A 19,877-nucleotide genomic window follows, 5' to 3' on the forward strand; every position below is an offset into this window, starting at 1 on the left:
ACCAACCAAATCTCTCTTATTTCTTCTCCTATAGTACAGATCTGCACAGATATCTTTTATTGCTGTGATAGTATACAGTCATTCAATGTTTTCAAAGACTGTTTTAAAAAGCTAATTTTCAAAGTCAGTTGGCAGGATTTAAGTAAATGCTCATAAACAAAATATTCAAGAATCTGGACTTATAGATCTGGGTTTAGTACAATAGAAAAATAAACAAAATAGAGAAGTTATTATGCAAGGAAGCTACTGCTGATTTCACTGTGATCCAAACAGGATGTTTACAAAATAACATACGAGTTACTGACAAAGGGCTAGTCTCTACCTGTAAGAGGCGATGGTGATCCAACTGGTGTTGATGGATTCGATGGAAAACTACTGCTGGTATGATCAGGAGAATAAATCTAACAACAGACGAAAGAGATTGCATATCAATACATGTCATAATACAAAAATAGCTATTAGGATTCCTTTTCATGCTTTTAATTGTTACTCTTGCTGCTGGACTGTTAAAAAACATTATTTGATCCTTCAATCACTGCTCTGCTTTATTACACTCAAGGCTCTAAAAATGTCCAGAGAACTTTCCTTTTCAAGCAGCTGTCAAAATAAGCACAGCCTGTATTTGATAGCGACACAAGAATAACTGATCTTCCTTCTACTTTAACAGCAACAGAAATTACAGCCTTTTTATCATTGACTGGGAACGATATACATACGAGTTAACAGGACACAGATAATTGTAACAAACAAAATACCAGGAAAAAGCAGAGGAATAATGACTTCCCAAACTTTAGAGAGAGAAAAAAATTTAGCAGTCAACACATGTTATCTTCTAAAAATTAATCCTTCACCAGAGAAAATACAAGAAAGCATTCAGCTCTAGTTACCATTGGTATCTACCAAACAAAAATCATCTGAAATTTTGTTTCCCTTGCTATGTATTGCAGCACATATGATTTTTCTCTCTTATTTCTATATCAATTGCTCCCTTAAGATACTAAACCTCAACTTGCAACAATTAATTCCTTGCTATTAATGTAATTAAAAGTCTTGATAAAAACAGAAGGCATAATGCTTAAAGCTTTAATTAAAATTTAAAATTTCAAGATTCTTGGAAAATTAATTTTGTGAAGAGAAGCAAATAGGTTTAGAGGCTGATTATGGACTTTAGAACATATTTTTACAGGTCATCAGTTCAAACTTGTTTTACTTGAGCAGAGAGAAGGATTTGTTAGTCATGAGATGGCAGTTAAAAAAATCTTCACCGGCAGTGTGGCAGATGTCTCTTCACACAGACAATATGACATTTCAGCATTTAGCTGACAATAAACTGGGACTTGGTTAAGTTGCATATTGTACTTTTTGAACTGACAAAACCAGGACCTGATAGAACGCATGCTCCTTCCTGGTCTATCATACTTCTTCATTAGAAAAGACCATCAGTTCCCTTAACGGAAATACCTCCTCCTTTTCATACATACTAGGAAGAAAATACATTTAAAAGAACAAACTACCTCAGACCATTGTAGGAAATTCATGCATTGGACATCAGTATAAAAATAAATCTCAGGTGCCAGTAGAGAGTTCCAGACAGAAAAGATACAGAAAATTAAAATTATGTAAGAGCAAAGGCCGTGACATTTCCTTTGAAACTGGTTGTTTTCCACCGCTCTACCCGCCGTTTTTATTTTGCTATATTTTATAAAAGGGAAAAACTCCATTATACCAAAGCCATAACTAAAAGACGAGGTCAGAATTCATTCTGCATGCAGTCCCTGGCCGCTGTGCTGTTAAATGACCAATGATGAACAACCCTGACACCTTCTGCCAGGCTTAAACGGTAACATGACTCATTTTACTGCAACAAATGAGACTCCTCCTCCTATCAGTCATGGTCCATTCCAATCAGCGGGGTGCCAATATGCCAGGGTCTAATGAAAAGGCTCTTAGACAAAAGCTGCACAATTGAGAGCCTGCAGAGCCAAACCTCGGAGCTGTTAGTCCAATTTTTTAAACACTACAGTGTACATTTCAGTTAGGCTTTGTTATGCTAATGTTATTGAGTCTAAAGCAACAAAGAAACTTAATTCATGAATTACTTTTAGAAGTCAACTTCCCTACATTTTCTTTTCTTTTGTGAGGGGACCAGTGGCTATTTAACTACCGAGACGGTACAAAGGCCTTTACCCTAGTTCTGAGGTAGGAATCAAAACATAAGTTATCACAAAGAGGTCTGATATAATCAACAAAGTTAAACAGTCCTCGTGTTTGATCTCCTCTAAATTAAAGACCAAGTGTTTTGATTTGGCATTAGGCAATGAAATAAACCAGATGTTTCTCCTGCCATATAACCCTCCATGGGCACAATCTTAAAGGGTTATTGTTTGGCAAATGTTCAGGGAAACACATTAGAAATGGCACGAATACCCAGATTTTCTTTTCTTTCTATCTATACTAGTTCATTATCCAAACTAATGCATAATCCACAGGGCTTTGGGAACTTTGTGTAAATACTTTCATGTACAATTCTCTTTCTTGCCTACCCTGAGATTAAGACCACAATTATCCAGGCTTAAACCTAAAATAAAAGAACCTTTGCAAATGTATTATCTGGCCTTACATGTTTAATCACATACTATTCTGTATGGTCTTTAATACCTAAACTGAAGAACAAATGTCGTATCCTCTGATGTTTCGCACATGAAAGGGCTATTGTGAGATGTACATCAACAGAATTTTAGAACTAGAAATTCCTCTCAACAGTTGCAGTGGTAGCATTTAAAAACCTAACAGAAAGGCATAGAGTGTCTTCTTGGGGGGGGGGGGAAGAGTCAAGACAATCACAGTATTTAAATAAAAGTTTGTTCAAACAGAAAAATATTCCTGGTTTACTAAAAATCAAAATTCACGTGTGCTAGCTTCACCTGCAGGAGAGACCACCCCTCTCCGTGAGCAGAGCTCCTGGCCAAACAAGCGCAAGGAGTGTGCTGGGTGCACGTGTGTTGCTGGGTGCGGGGGAAGCAGATGGATGAGGCGAGGGATTTGAAGTGTGCAGACTATGGCATGCACTGATAGAGCAGATGGAATGCATCACCATCAGCTATGACAGAAATGATTTATGGAATGACCTGGCTGCTCCTGCCAAGCAACAACACAGGATGACAGAAACAAGTTTCTATGACAACCAGAGCCCACCCACCAGTTAGATTAAACATTTCTGCCCTGACTTCCACTCGCAATATATTTAGAGTTTTTCCTCAAAACATCAGCCTGGTTTTCTCAGCTAGTGATTTGGGCAAAAATACCTGAAAGGACGAGAAAATAATTTAAAAAAGGAGAGCAGTGGAAAACGTCATGAAGTCCGCAGGTCTAACTGGCCAGTGTGTCAGACTTAACAACAGAAATTGTGGTCAGGCTGCAGAAGGGCAGACATCCTAATACATCTGCAGAGTAATGAGCAGCCTGAAGTAAGCAAGCATTGCTATTTCTAGCAGTCAAAATGGTCCCAGTTCTTTTCTGACAGGTCTCAAACAGACAAAAAGAGAGTCTTAACTGCCCTCTGGACTCATGAATTGTTATCTGCTCACTGAATCCCCAAAAGCAACAGGGACAACATGTTTCTCCTCAAAGCCAGTAGGTCAGAGTTCTCCTACCCAATATGGACATTACAGACATTATCAGATCTGGTAATCTTTTAACATATGACCCTCTGAGGGATGCAAGGGTAACAGGATCTGCATGAATATGTACATTTGCATTCACTGGTATGAGGTGAAGGATGCAGAACCCAACCCAGGAATGGTCCTTTTGCAGGCTGCAAAGTAGTCATTTCTATCTTTTAAATCAGACTTAGTCACCCCCTATTTGCTACACACAAGAAATACAAAGTGGTCCCCCAGCCACCACTCCTAACTCTGAAATTTCTGCTATACTGTATCAATTACTGTTTTATAAAAAGTACATCTGATTGTATTAATGCAAAAACAATTGCTGGATGCATGCATATGTAAGCAGAGCTTTTAGTAGACTGAAGATACTTGCAATGTTTTACATCATCTAAGTTATTCCAGTAAGAGTTAAATTTATGCACATACAGCATTTTGAAGGCCGTTCCATAACTTGTAGCTATACAACACCACATTCAAAACCTCTCAGTTTTATAAGGCCACTGAGAAAACATTTTAAACCTTGAGGCAGGATCTGCTCTAAGAGTAATGTTAAAAATATTTTACTTTAACCAGAACACTACAGAAAAAAAAACCCCAACCCCTAAACTTTTTGATTATCTTTTATGTTGTCTAAACAACTTTCTAAACGGTATCTGCCCTAAATTTTTCCATCACCTGAAAAAAAAGGAAGTCAGAATGAGTCTTATATAAATAAAAGCATATTCCATTTGCTTTTCTACAGACATTTGTCCAGTGTATTACACTGTATCATAGTACATTATTTTAAGTTCATATATGAAAACTCCTGATTTGATACTATAAAATGAACACATAAATAATGGATGCAATGATCAAAATACATCTTTCAGATCTGAACATTCTGCTACTTACAGATGCCAGTGCTTTTCCAAGTGCATCACCTGTCTGTGAGCTTCCAGCAGCATTTCCTCTGTTTCCTGTAATGTGGAAAGCAAAACCAACACTTATTTTTAAAGCTGAAATTTTATTTACTTTTATTATTTTATTCATCACGTATAGTTGAGCAACCACTTTTTAAATGGATATTCTGAGGAAGTCAGTGTCAACAGAATCAGTTCTCATTATACTTAAAAATTTAATTAAAACAATTAGATTTAAATTTAGATGCTCTCCTCTTTAAAGTCAAACACAGTATCACCGCGATAACTTAAGAACCAACAGGTGAAAGCAGTTAGAAAAAAAACCACTGAAATTATTTTCTAGGCTCACAGGCTAATTTTAATGAACCATGAAAAGAAAAATCAAAATCAGAAAGTTATATTATTGCAGCTTATTTCTAAACTGTTATCACTAAGGTGCTGCACATTTCATTAGTTCTTAAAGCCAAATCAACTGAATAGCTCCTTATGTGTCTCTTTGCTCTCCCAGCTCTAATTCCCTGTATTGTACTCCCATCTTTATTTTGGAAAATCCCTGAAAAGCTCTTATCCACCAAGCTTTGTCACCCCTGCTCTTAGTTGCACGTCAGCAGCTTTACGTGCCCTTTTGCTCCACACACCATCATGCCAAGAGGAGGTCTGAAGCCCTGCCAATTGGAAACACAGAAAGGACCTGAATCCTCAGAAATATCTGCTTCACTGTGGAAGATAGACCCTTTAAAAGTGAATCCCCTTTCTCCAATTACCAACTTGTAATGTCAAAGAATTATATTTAATGTCAATGTCAGCCATTCACATCAGAAATCCAAATCATGCAACATTCGCTGTTCCAAGTTTGTGGCAAACTTGGATTTTCCAGCCTGAATTTCCCATGCAGATTTATTAACCAGGTTCTGTTTAAAGCTCTGAGTGTAAAACATGTTCCCAAACCAAAGCCAATCTAGTCACTCTTAACTAAATTCCACTTACTTAAAATGAACTTAAGTGCAAATCATATCGAACTGACAAGGGGCATCTACAAACATTTAATTTCTATGGTGGTATCTTAAGATGTGCAAATATGTGAAAGGAGCAGATAATCATCCTGTATTTCATGCTTTCTAGGTACACATGGAAGAGACTAAACCAGCCACCACACTAGCTATTCAGTAATCTCTAAATCAGTTAAGAGAGGAATTTACGATGCAGTTTATCAGGCTCCCCAAAGAAACAGTCTTCCTGCCTTTCTCCTGCACAGTACCTTGGTGATACAGCAGCTCTGAAAACTGCAACACCAGAACTACCTATGTGAATGTGCACATATACCGAACTGTGGAAGGATAACTGCAGTTAGGTTAGAGGGATACAAGCTCCTGAGGCTTGGCTGTGAAAGCAAATAAACCAGTAAGTCTTAAGCTGACCGCAAAACAATTTGCCTCATATCTCAGCCATAATGAAGACTGAAATGTCACAGTGGTGTGGTATCCCTGATCTACAAGCATCCCATAAATTAAATCTTGTGCATCAAAAATAAGTTTTTGTGCATCATGCAGCCCTAGAGTTCCTTTTCTTGTAAAATTAAAGAAAAAAAGCAGGAAGAACTTTTTACCCAGAATATTATCTGATCCATTGACAGGTGGAGTGTGTGAGGCAGCTACATAAGGTGAACTGCTGGTACTGCCACGATGGAAGCTAGACATCGGAGGAAGACTGGCATTTATATCTGTAGGTGAGACTGAATGTGGGGGATAGCTCTAGAGAGAAGAGAAGCAGACATAACACATTAAGTAGCCTTTAAATAAATGTTGATATTTTGATACCAAATACACAACACTCAGCCCTTTATTAAAGAAAGGGACTCATCCGCCCTCTGAACAGACCACTATACAGCCACAGATTTTTATTTATACAGCAGATATAAATATAAAAGGACATAAATCTAGTACAGTGAGCTTGTGATTTCTGACAACTGGGTTTTAACTGACATACATGAGCAGCAAACAACAAATGCATTCTTGTAAGTCATACCTCCATATACAAGTACACATATATTAATCTGTGCTGTGTATCTTACCAAACGGTCATGTGTGTGCAGACTGCCGTAACTGCCGGACTGGGACATATGGGAAGAGGAGCCTCCCAGCATCCCACCATAGCCAGGCTGGCTCATGCCATTGGATGAACTCCAGAGGTCAGAAGAATTGTGGGTCCCATCTTTTTTTAATTTTTTTAATGAAAAAGAAAACAAGAAAAATACATTTAATGAAGAATAGTACTGAGTTCTAATTTCCTTTACAAAATTGTTTTAAAAGAATATAGAATTCAGCTACTCTAACATCAGCAGGAAAATGGTGACTGGTTTATACTGCGTCTTCTATTTTCATGCCACCATTCTGTTGCTATATTTATTAAAAAAAAAACAAAAAAACAACTGAGGCTTTATAGCTGCAATACAATCCAACCACAGCTGAGAAAATACCAAGTACTTCTGCTAATTACATAGACCTTCAGTAAGGCCAGATTTATATCAAGAGGGTTGATAAAAATTCCAGACTGAAAGAAATAATAAAAAAAAGGGGTGGAGGGGAAAGAACTTTGGCTCATCATAAGCACACAGTGCAAAACATCTACTAACCTAAAATAAGCCATGTATAGTCTAAAATACCTTAGCACCATAAAAATACAAAACCATTTCATAATAGCAGATTTAAGTAGCTGAAATGACTATATTATATAAGCCTTAAACCCATGTGTCAATGTAGTTTGCCTTCTGTAGCACAAACTAAAGTGCTCTGTACGTCCCATACTGAGAGACTATGCTTTCAATATGCTCCAAAACCTCATCAGACTACAGTACGAGCTAATTGCATGACGTGAGGCTGCGGAAATGAATTCTGCTCTCATTTTGTTCAATACAAAACCTTTTTTTTTTTTTGGCATGCTGGATATACAAGCATTTGAGAACTTAAGACTGTTAGCTGATATTGTACAGTCAAATTCCAGAACAGTCAAGAAGCCCTCACCTCATTTTTCTCTATCACTCCAGTGTGCTGCTCTGAAGCCCCTACAAATCAAAGGATGGGGGATTCTGTCCATCTGGCCTGGTGTATAATCCCCTTAAATTTCAGTCAGCAATTAATGTCACGAGAAAAACTTTAAATCAACAGACAACTCCCTTCATCTAACTGTTTTAAAAGTATATAGAACTTAATCAGAGGCTCTAACACAGTATGTTACCTTTACACTTCCTTGTTCACTCAGTACAACAGTGGCTGACTGCAGATTTCTGCCTAAAGGACAAGTGACACCTACCCATATACTTAAAGTAATTTTACCCACCTTGCATAAAGAAAGTGCTAGCAAACATACTGCTTGGTGGCTTAGGAGACGGGTAACTTGGAGATTCTCTGTTGAAATCATCAGAGCTCGGGGATGGCGCATACACCTAAATATCAGAGAGCAATAAAAGCAGGTTAGTAATACTTGGGTGTCGTGCATTAAAAAACCCATAACAGCATGCAGACACAGATAGACAGCACAACTTAAAAAAAAAAAAAACCAAAACAAACGAACAGTGTAGCAAGCCATAGCATTTGTTGCCCTTGTTTTATTTGCTTTTTAGCAAGTTGCCACAGTACAGAGGAACTACAGTAGAATGATCCTAACAACACACTTTCTGGTGTGCCAACTCAGCCAGGTGGCCTGATAAAAGCTTGAATGCTGATTTTGCTTTCGAAGTGCATGACTCGCACAGACTTGTTGCTCGAGATAAAAAAAGCAAGATAAAACAACTGGGCCCCAAACAAATTTTATTTTAAAACAACTGTAAGCCTGTTTGAATATTTAATTAGCTGGCATCCCAACAATCAGAGAGCAAAAGAACATCCAGTGACACATGGAAAGATTTTAATGCAACCATTGTACCATCCATTCAGAAACTTGCACGCCTTTGTACAGCCATCAAAAAAATATATAATGTAAGTCCTGAGGAATGATCTTAAAACTGCAACATCGAGTCAATTATTTTCACACTAGCCTAGCAATAAAGAAAATCAGCATCATTCTTTTCTCAGTGCAACACCACACTGGAACAACCATTCTCAACTTGCAAGCAACAGATTTTATTAACAAGATAAAAATGGTAAAATGCCAAACAAACAAACATAATGATTGGGAGTCTTTCACTGCAGTGACTAAGAAGAAATATAAAGCATATTCAGGAATAAGTAAGTCAAATCAACGAAGCCAGTATTCACAAACTCAAGGACTCTACCCATAACGCTAGCCGTTCTAAGCAATGCTATTTCTTCACAACAGTATTTTTTTCAATATACTGAATATGGCAACGTGACTAGTGTATGTTAAAAGACAAATCTAAAAAAAAGAGCAAATTAACAACTATGGCAGCAAAGAATATCAAATTGTAACATTGAAACCAGAGCACCTTTTTGCTACAAAGTAAAAAATGTGTTATTTTTATTTTTTAATTGTTCACCTTACTTGTAAATACAGAAAGCTTCATAAATGCATATATTAATAATTTTAAAACCTTAAAGCTTACATAATGCAACTTACAAAGTGCACTACGCCCTGAAATTCAAAAGTTAATATTTCATCCCTTCCTATGCAAATAGAGGCACACACATGTTTCTACAACATTCCCATCTCTCCCTTGTCTTTCTGAGATGTTGTTTACTAAGCAAGAGAAGGGCCAGGAAAACCAAGCCGGCCAAGAAAAAAGCCTAAGTTCCCTAAAAGAGCCCCATTGTTCTCCTGGAGGGTGACTGTTCCGACACGGGTATTTAGAAAGCGAAGTGGGCAAGCCCCGCTCTATTTGCATCCCAATAAGCCCCCTCCCCACTGCTTTTCTCAGGCCAAATGGCTGGGCATGTGCCTGCAGTCAGCACTCCACAACGCAGGGACCGGCTACCGCTCTCTTAGACTGCTTTTACCTCAACAGAATTGCAGTAAAATCCACCAAACTACAGTATGATGGAATCGGGACAGGGGCACAAGGAATGCAGCCAGGGTGTAGCTGTTGATACGAGCCATGCAATGAAAACAGCAGCAGGTAAAGAGACACCTGATAAAAAGGAGTCAACTGTAAAACTTAGGACTTTTAGTTGCACGCTTCTTTTAACATTTTCTTAAAAAAATCAAAATACGGGAAAAAATTTCTAGGAAAGAAAGCCTTTCCGGGAGCTTCTGTTCAATATTTTACTTGCAGATTTTCAATTTATGGAATAAACGTAAAATAGAGATGCTTACCAAACCTGAATGACAGAATGACAATACGCTACAAGCCACATTAACAGTACATATGTATTTACTATATATGATGAATGCATGTATATTCCATGCCTCAGACATATTTTAACAGAAATGTCACTCTGTCAAATTGTAAATACTCACACTCGTAAGACTGCAAACATATTAGGCAAAACCGGGCTTAATTTACAAGTTCTCTGTTGTGCAGAATAACGCAGCATATGCTATAGCTGATGGATAATCTATCACTGTCACAGGACAGCAGTGGAAAACAAAGCTTTATGACATTTAGCACTGCCATGGAGATATACACTGATTAATGCGAAATCACCTACAATGACGAATTATACTTCTTTTAAACTGCAACGTTATCAATAAGATTTGTAAATACAAGCTTCAGAGTGAAATTTTTACATTTTACATAATTAGGTGATTTATAAAAACTGATTAAACACTATCTCAAAAGGGAAATTAAACTGAAAAACTCCTACAAATGTATCATTTACAGATACATATGTACAAGCCATTAACATAATAAAAATGTTATGAATTATATTAACGTAAAAGAGGCCCTTCCAAACAGCTACATGAAAGTCCTAGCACAGACACATAACTTTATATAGTTTCTGCTTGTTTTGGTATCTTAACTATAGCTTGCAAAAACATAGCTGCAATGTTATGAAGCTGCACTTGTGCCAGTCTAGATTTTTCAGATCAAAGGGTTCTTGCGGCAAAACACAACTGATGTGGTCTCAAAGACTTCATTAACTCCAGATGTGGGGAAATAGCCAGCCAATTCCACAAAAGGACCAAGTCTCTTTTAGTTACAATCAGAACTACCCACAAATTAAAACCATGCCTCTGATGTCATCTGATCACCTGCAGATGAGCGCCAGGTTTTTTTCTGGTTAATGACCTAATCATAATTTTTATGTTGTGTTACTACAAACAAAATTTAAAAGCAAAGGAGAAAATTTACTAAGATTAATCTGAAGCCCATGAGATGCAAAATACGAAGGTTTTAAATAAAAAAGTTGATATAAGAAATTTATTTTTATGTCAGGAAGCGATGTATCGGGGTGACTAGTTTGTTGACTCCTAAAGCCCCACATGCGTGAGGACCCCTATCCAGCAGAACGTAGCCTCTGTGGCTGCTGGCCTGCAGGAAGCTTGCATGGCTGCGCAGCAGCTCCTTGGTCTGTGTCCTAGTTAAAGGGCTTTCTCTTCTGCAACAGCTGAGTAAGGCAGTTATAAATATGACGTGGCTGCTCAAGACAGCCTCTTTTAGCTATTAAAGTGATAACAGTGACATCCAGGAGGCATCAAACCAGTTTTTCCTGGCTGGCATTCCCACTAAGACAAGGAATACTGTTAAAAGGTCATCCCATCTGCAGAGTCTCGGTGAAGAGGGTTGTCTCCAGCAGGTAGAAGAGGAGCCCATCTTCTAATCCCCTGAAACACACTGTGCCCGAAGGCATCGGATGTGTCTCCACGCTGACAAGCAAAACACTTGCCGATTATGAATGGGAAATTCCCTTCCGATAAACACATGCCAAAACCATTTTTTTTACATGACCTACCCAGTGGAGGACTTGACTTTTTTGGAGCTGTGCAAGAATATACATCAATCCTAACACTGCAGTGCTTCTGAATGGTAGAGAGCCTCCGCAGAGGGAAGTAGGACAGACGACTTGCAACGGACAGCAAGTCAGAGACTCCTGTAAGTCTCTTCCACACCCTGAACTAGTTAATATTTCTCCAGTGGGAAAGGCAGGATGACAACTAAGATTTTTTGGGGGGGGCAGTGGCAGGAGCTGACTTCAGGGCTGAGAAGAATGATCTGTACTACATCAAGTTTAAGCAAAACAAACGCATAATCCAGTTCTGAAATCTACCCCAGTGATTTACCTACCTAATGATCACTATCATGAAAGTTACAATACAGACCTAATGTACCTAAAACGCGTCAAAAGGATTATGCAGCATGCTTCTGTTTACTAACACAAGTGCCAATAACATGAACATTAATGTGAAGATCTGGGTTTACCAAATTTTATGCTAAGTAAAACTTCCAAGTCTCATCCTATAAACGCATTTATTAAATACAACACTTAAAGTCCTCCTGCTGGCATACTTCCTCTCAGGCAATTTTCCCGTAATCTGTTTCAAATTCTTAAATATTTATCAATGTTTAATATTAATGTTAAAAGCAGATTAAAAAATAGCAACAAAGCAACCAAACCTTACTTCCAATGAGCTTGTGCTATCTCAAGACCAAGGCTCCCATCACACATACTGTTTCTGGAATTATTAATTATGTTACTCATTTACACCTAGTTATGAACAACTCTTGGAAGTTCAGGAAAATATTTATCAAGCTGCTGGAGATGAGAATTTTTTGCAATCAGTAGAGATGGATAACCCATTCTGTAGCTTGTAAACTCTGCTACGCAGCCCATCTACATTCCATCAGCATCAGTCATGCACTAAGCAAGTGCGCACTGATGAACGATTTGTACATGTGGCAAAATTTTACAGTGTATTATCTGCAGGTTTTGTGGCAAAAGCTAATTCTGCTGAAAGGCAGCTCTGGGAAAAGGAAACTTGTTTTCACGTTTATTATATTTCTGAGAAAATCGTGTACTAAAACTTCAGGAATGTAGAACAGTAACTGTAGTTTTCCATGCTCCTCTTTACAGCAAGACAGAAGCTGCCAAAAAACCCCCACCAATCCACCCTATATTCTTGTTTAGTTGTTATTTAAAGCAAGATGGTATAAAATGGAGAGCCCTTCTATACAAAATCAGTATACTGTATCCTCAATCATAATTTTTGTTTCCAATAGGAGGTGTAAAAGTTCATACATTTTAAAAACTCTTCTCACCACCAGAATGAAAATAAAACACTCCTTTAAGAGAACAGAGCATCACTCTTGCCTGCAAATCCAACCATAATTTTTAAGGATGGTATAAAATTCAAACTTCTTGAAGTAGCTAAACTGAATTCCATCTTAAATAAATGTTTATGCAGTTTAGGCATGCTATACGTGCCTATTTGGGTATTTCTGAAACGCAGAATCCCACTGCAACGATACATAGCACAAATACTTCCCAGCTTCTTCCTCAGTAAACAACAAGTTTATGTTAAAAATTTCATGTTAAAAAGTACTAGGCAAAGTTACCAAAAACCCCAAATTCAGTATATGGAAACCTATTAGTCTGTTCTTTTGATTGTATTTTTTAAATTGCAGTGTGGGGCAGAGAGGGGAGGAGAAAGAAGTAAGGCAGCAGGAACAACACCGGAAATTAATATACCCATATAGTACTTGAAGATTCTTCTTTTATTTTATTTGCTAAGCAAAATCTCTCCCCCCCAGTCTTCAAACCACGCTGTTTCTAAAGGATCCATACAACTAAGTCTTCAAAAATTCCTGATTAAATTCAGATTTTAAGGAAACAAAAAAAATGGAAAAGTTGAAACTAATCAGCCTGATTCTTAACCTGTACCCTGTATTTCAGAAGGCAATTCTAGCTGTGGTAGGAATCCCCATCCCCAGCACTGACCACAGGAAGACGCAGTAGTATGTATAACGTTACCTTTTGTATTTGTTTACCTCTGAACTCACTCAGTTTCTGTACCTCTGACAGAGACTATTATATTTCTACAAACGGCCTCCAACATGCACGTGATTATGAAAGCAAACGCACTGAGCAAACGAGGGTGTGTTTCTCTTTGGTGCTCACATTTTGAGAAATATAGATCTGTCCAATACAGCACCTGATCCCATCCCTCGTTGCTTTCATTTGCCCAAGGAAATGGACATAACCTTCACTTTAAAGCATCAATAAAGCTTGTTGCAGACAAGACACACTTCTGGCAGGGGACCACTGCTCAGCAAATTGGCAGTTCAACCCAGTGGAGTGGAGCAGGGAAAACTCTCTGGGGCTGATGCATTGTAACTCATTGTTTTTAGTGGGATGGGGAGAGGAAAGAGAAGGGTGAGGAACGGGGAGGGGGGAAATCCAGCTGACCAGTGTTTACTACCTCTCCTTATTCAATGTCCACAGCCGTGTACCCCTAGAGATTTTCCAGATGATCTTATATTTGTCCTGACTTACAAATGTTAGCTTTGACCTTGTCTAAGTTGCTGTGGGCAGCATATGGTACGGAACAGCTTTAATTGTACTTTTCTCCCTGTGTACTAACTGGCCCAATACTAATAAAAGCAGAATTGAATCGTTCTTTTTAGCACCTGGTTGCTCCAAAATTCACAAACTGAAAACATTTTACATTGATGTTAAAAGAGCTAGTACATTATTTATTGCGTAACAGCTACAGAAAGGCGCGCTATCGTGTCATCTAAGCATTATACAGTATTATTAACATGTTTCTCTCTGATGTAACTCTGAGAGCGATGGCTGCAAGACAGGCATTTTCTCCACTAAAAAATACCCAAATGTACACATTATATACTCATACCTGTGTATATTTCTTCATTTATACACATGTGCCCTTACGTACATATATATGTATGCACACACAGGGACACATTTATAAATAGCCTTTTACACTCAAAATTCTCAAGAAAAAAAACAAACAAACATTTTCCCCCCAAAATCCCAATATAAGCTAGTTTACAAAATAAACAAATCACAAAGCATTACATATATGCAAAATATATATATCTGATTTTTTTTCTCCCTTTTTAAATAGGCATTTTAGAAAACTACTGTGAAAGATGCAGTAACTACACCTTGGAAGAGGGCTCAAAATCTCAGCCTATGCTGAGAAAAAAACAAGTATTTATTCAATAATAAAAAATACTCATACATAGACTGGTATACCAAATTAACCCATACAATGCACAGAATACAACAATGTGTAATATATTCACAAATTTATTCTTGTATGAAATAGCAGTTATACGTGATATAAGATATAATCAATACTATTCCTTAAAATGATTTATTTTGGTGATAACTGAGACAGTACTCTATTGCTATCTACATAAAAATAATTCTGCAGTACATTTAGAAAATTAGCAATTTATTTCTAAACTTGTAGGTGAATGGAAAAGAGTGGAAATCTTTCAAGTCTATATTCTTTATGCATAAAGAAGATATAAAACTTCTATTACTTAAATATTATTTCGGTGCTATTGCCTTCCATACAGTTTAATTGAAAAGGCCCCAGAGAATGAATAAGTTTGCTTATTTACTTATGAGTTAAAAAAAGAGTAAAACCAAAATGTTTAAAAAGTATAATTTAAATCTGTAGATCTGTGGTAGTATTTCTACCCAAGTATTTTTCCAGCTTTTTTTTTAAAATGGGTTAGGTATTTTGATTTTGGGGGGTCTATAGCATAGCTCTTAAATGAAAGGGAAGAAAAGGTAAAACTTTAAAGATAGATGCAATATTAAACTATTTTTTTCCCAAAAGGCTCTATATTAAAATTTTGTAAGCCTTCCATAAAACAAGAATTTTTTTGATATATCAACAGGTGAAGGAGAAAAAAAAAAAAAAAGACAGGCTAAACCTTCTAGTTAAGTGCAAGTGCTTTATTTTCTTTAAAAAACAGATTAAGAACTTTTTTCTTTTTAATTTGGTGAGGATTCTTGAAATATGTATTTCTTTTATAGCACTTGTTACACATAGTGGTAAAATTTTACTCCTTAGCAAGGGATTTGCATTAAAACACTACTTTTCACTTTCATCTGTCCCTCCTAAAATGTACAAATTACAAAAATCAAGCCTCTTCAAACAGTAAAAACCCGTGACTTTATTTTTAAATTTTTAATTTATGTGCCAGTACACACATCACCATCTATTGGGGTGCTCAGATACTTGTTTTTTAGCTTAACTTTAAGCTTTCTTCTGGCTTACAAATTTAAGAAGAACATATTTAATAAAGCATTTAAAACACACATTTTCTACATGTCATTTCCCACCTGCTTTGTGTGTAAATAAATCAGATTTTATATACATCAGCAGGCATCAAGGAATTTCAATATCTAAAATCTAATAGAATAATCTAAATAAAAATCTCAATGAGGTACATAATATCAACTACTATTTGATCAAAAATACAAATAAAAGCAGAAAGACATCAAAATTAGGGTATGTACTGTTCTCTTATTATGGGAAGGTTCATACAAAGATTTGGCATAAACACCAAGACGTGTGCTTCAAAAAACTGTAACACAAAAACCAACCCCCCAACTTCACGTTCTGTATATTTAAAATAGTCATTTAGTCCAACTTGCAGAACTCCTAGGAGAGAAAATGCTAAAAGCTAGTGAGATGTTAAAAAAAATAAATTAAATAAAACTCGGGCAACATGATATAGGATCATCATATGATTTGTCATCTATTTACTAACTCTTCAAGCTCATAAAGGTCACCTCTGACCCATAACAGGCACATGCTATCAATTTTCAAGCCATGCTCTCCTACAGTACCAGCACTCCCATCTACTATATGCCTGGAAATACTTAATAAGATCAAAGCCTTTTTTCCTGCTACAAGAACAAAGAGAAATGTTGTAATAGAGTGATCTGTGCTCTAGAAAGAATAAAATCAAAACTCCATGCAAGTTATATTCCCTTTGCTTCAGGGGTATTGTATAGTTAATTTTACTTAAGTCTTATATATATCTTCACATAAAACTTCAAACAGATTGTTTTAGCCTAGAAGCAGACATGAAAGAGAAATAATTTCATATTTGAGAGACAGCTGGCATTTATACCAAAGGAAATGAAATAGAGACCAAGCAATTTTACTCATTCCCCTAACCTTTCCTCCAGTATCTTTTCTGTTATTCAAGAAGCTTATACAGATTCTTTAATGAATATAAAGATCCATAGTTTAATTATCATTGAACAAAAATCTTGACAAAAAGTTTGCTAATGAAATCAAAGCTCACACAGGCCCATGAGGAGAAAGAGCAGTTAAAAAAAAAAAGGCACAAAAAAGATGAATATTAGCATCTCATTTTTTCTTATTCAACGTTGTAACAGAAGAAAGCTAAAACCACATACAACATAAACAGACCGGAAAAAACATACTGTTTTAAATTTACCATTGTGTACTAATTTTTATGCACAAAAAAACCCAGAACTGTTGTCACAAGAACTTAAAAATTGTAAGTATCACTCATGAAACAGAAATATCCCATTCAATTTCCAGAAAGTTAAAATACAGAGGTGGTTAGTTGTTGTTTTTTGTTTTTTTTTTTTTTTTTTGTTGGTTGTTTTTTTTTTTTTCCTCTTCCGTCTGCCTTTCGCCCCCCGCTGTCTGTAGCAATATTTTGCTAATTTCGAAAGGGGACGAGCGAAGCGGCCCGCGGCGGACAGGCCCCGTGGGTGGCGGGCGGGCGGCTGCCGCCTCATGCGGTGCTGGGACCGGCGAGCGAGCGGCCGGCGCGGCGTTACCGAGCTGCGCTGCAGGAGGAGCCGTTTAGCAGAGGAGAGGTACAAAAAAAAAAAACCCCAAAAACAAAAAACAAACCAAAACCAAACAACCAAAACCCCAAACCAAACCAAACACCCGACAACCAGCCCCACGGAAAAGACGCGGGCACGCAGGAACACGAACTTCACCTCAGCGGGCCGCCCTGCGCTGCCGGCGGGCGGCGGCCCCGGCCCCCTCAGGGAGCGCCGCCTGGCTGCGGGCTGCCGCCCCCCGCGCTCCCGCACGCCGCCGAGGGGGCTTCCGCACCCCCCCGCTCACACAAAGCGGCCCGCGGACGCGGTCCTTTCACAGACCGCTCGCCCCCCGGCTGACTCCGGCACAGGCGAGCGCCCCCCGCCCTCAGAGGGGACCCCGGAGCTCTGAACTCGTCTTCGCCCGCGCGGCTGGCCGGCGGCTCCCGAACAAAGCCAGCCGGCCGCCCTTACCGTCTTCCCGTTGTAGTAGTACATGAGGGAGTTGCTGCCCACCCCGGGGACGGGGTACGCGCAGTACATGGCGAGGCTGGCGGCGGGCCGGGGCTGAGGTGCGCCGCCTCTCTCCGCCACATCCACCCGCCGCTCCGCGCCGCCCGCGCACATGGAGCGCCTCACAGGCGGCTTATGCAAAGCAGGACTGAACCATCTGCGGGCGGGCGCGGGGGTCGGGCCGCGCGTGGGGCCCCGCCGCCGCCCAGGCCTGGCCGCGGGAGGGGGCGCGCGGCGGGCGCGGGAGGGCGGCCTGCGCGCGCCCGGGGACGGCAAATGGGCACGTCCCGCGCCAGTCGATCTTTGCGTTTTAATTAAATTAGAGCACTTGCGGCGGGGGAGACGCGGCTCCGGCCACAACGGCCATCTGGCTCTGCCCGAAGTTGCTCCCAACTTCGGCAAACGCCTCCCAAAGCCACGGAGAGCGGCGGGGCGTGGGTCCCCCGGGGGAGCGGGGTACCCCCGGGGAGCGGGAGCGCTCCGGCGCCCGCCCCAGGCCGGGGAGGCCTGCGGGAGGATGCGACCCCGGCACAAAGACGCTTGGCTTAAAGAAAAAAGAATCCTGTAAATATTTCCATTTTATGGAGTCATCCAAAATCCGTCTGTAAGATCCAGCACACAAAGTATTACGGTCCTTTGGAATCACAAGTCCAGACTCCCTTTACATTGCATAATACTTTTTTGTATGAAAGAGAGAGATTTGGGGCCTGTAAAAGAAAGGGAAGAAAAGGGGGGGGGGGAGACTCCCAACAACTTTGGCACATCACAAAAATGTGAATTATACAATACAGCAAACAGACGGCAACTTCCAGCACAAAAATCCCTCATTATCCGCACGTTATCTATGCCAGGTAAGTTTTTGCGTTCTTCACCAAACAGTGGCATTAACTAACATTAACTTTTCATAAGGTGTAGATTTTTTAATTTTCCACATATGAATGCAGTTGGCTATTAACTGAGCTCCCAGCAAGTCAGATATAGGTTTCAATCCAGGAAAAAAAAGGTTAAAGCAAAACCGCATTTCTCCACCTCTAACTGTGTCAACTGCCAATGCTGTGAATTCTCCCTGCCTCCCTCCTGACAAACGCAGGAAAATACTTCAGGATAAGGGGAAAAAAAAAAAAATGGGCAAAGTTCAACTCAGCGATTTACAGGGAAAGAGAGCAAGTTGGAGAAATTTGGTTCATTCTCCCAAGCACCTTGTGTGTCAGCGAAATCTTCTGAACTAAAAAGACCCACAAGGGTGACAAATTGACTATGGTGGAATACTATGCTCGGATAAAAGCCTTAGCGCGTCTTCTGTATAATGCCCATTATCTCAGGAGGTAAGCACTGTCCTGTCTGTAAATATACGCGTACAGACAAGAACTATTGACACCTCCAGCTTCAAATGCTTTTCCAGTGAACGCTTTCAGCCCATTAGGAGACTACTGTGCTCAGAGTAGGCTGGCAAATACAGCCTGAAGTTTACATCTGCTGACAAATACTCGCATTTTTACTGCAAGTCAAACTACGCATCCAGAACTATTTAAGCATGCAGTAAAGCTAACGATATCTGAACTGAACTCTTCTCCAATACAAAAGGAACAGCAGCAGCTGCAAAAAAGAACATCACTGTACTTCAGACTATTAAATGGCCAGGCCTGCAGAGTGACTTGCGGCTCCCTTCTTCCCCCAGGGACCACAAAGACCCATTTCAGTCCCCAGAGAGTCCGTAAGAAGCTTTGATTTGCAGTTAACAATGTCATTCCTTAAAGCTTCTCACTAACGTTCAGGACTCTACAGATGAGATATGCTAAAAGATCTTCAGATCTTTCCATGTGCTACTTCTTATGGCACATCAGTTTAAAAATCACTAATTCAGACAAATACACAATTTAGAAAAAAAGCCCTCAACATTGGAAAAGGAGCTTTCAGCTTGCAAGAGTTAAAGGAATAACAGAACCTTTTTTTTTTTTTTTCTAAAAAAATTCAAAACACAAACTTTTAAAACATTAAAAATACTTCCAGGGTAACTGGAGTCAGTTCTTTGAAGTAAAGACTATCATCAACATAGTTGTAATTGCTACTGCGCCTCCATGCACACATGCTCAATTTTCAAAATAGCTGTA

The 19,877-nt window shown here is 39.0% G+C and overlaps 1 protein-coding gene across 2 annotated transcripts in view; it reads right to left on the reverse strand.

The window, feature by feature from the left end:
* TCF12 (transcription factor 12) overlaps nt 1-19,877 on the reverse strand; it is a 168,508-nt gene that overhangs the window by 23,176 nt on the left and 125,455 nt on the right. The window contains exons 1-6 of one of the 2 annotated variants that reach the window (XM_082488651.1): nt 17,728-17,852; nt 7,904-8,009; nt 6,639-6,778; nt 6,174-6,318; nt 4,560-4,624; nt 323-401 (exon numbers count right to left, since the gene is read on the reverse strand). In XM_082488651.1, coding sequence (XP_082344777.1) covers nt 323-401; nt 4,560-4,624; nt 6,174-6,318; nt 6,639-6,778; nt 7,904-8,009; nt 17,728-17,796 — 604 coding nt within the window. In that variant the 5' untranslated portion in view covers nt 17,797-17,852. Of the gene's footprint in view, nt 1-322; nt 402-4,559; nt 4,625-6,173; nt 6,319-6,638; nt 6,779-7,903; nt 8,010-17,727; nt 17,853-19,877 lie in introns of those variants that run through there. The other variant, XM_082488652.1, reaches the window with a different exon arrangement.

Source organism: Vanellus vanellus, assembly GCF_965231255.1.
Source record: "Vanellus vanellus genome assembly, chromosome: 11".
In the NCBI taxonomy this organism is placed as follows: Eukaryota; Metazoa; Chordata; class Aves; order Charadriiformes; family Charadriidae; genus Vanellus; species Vanellus vanellus.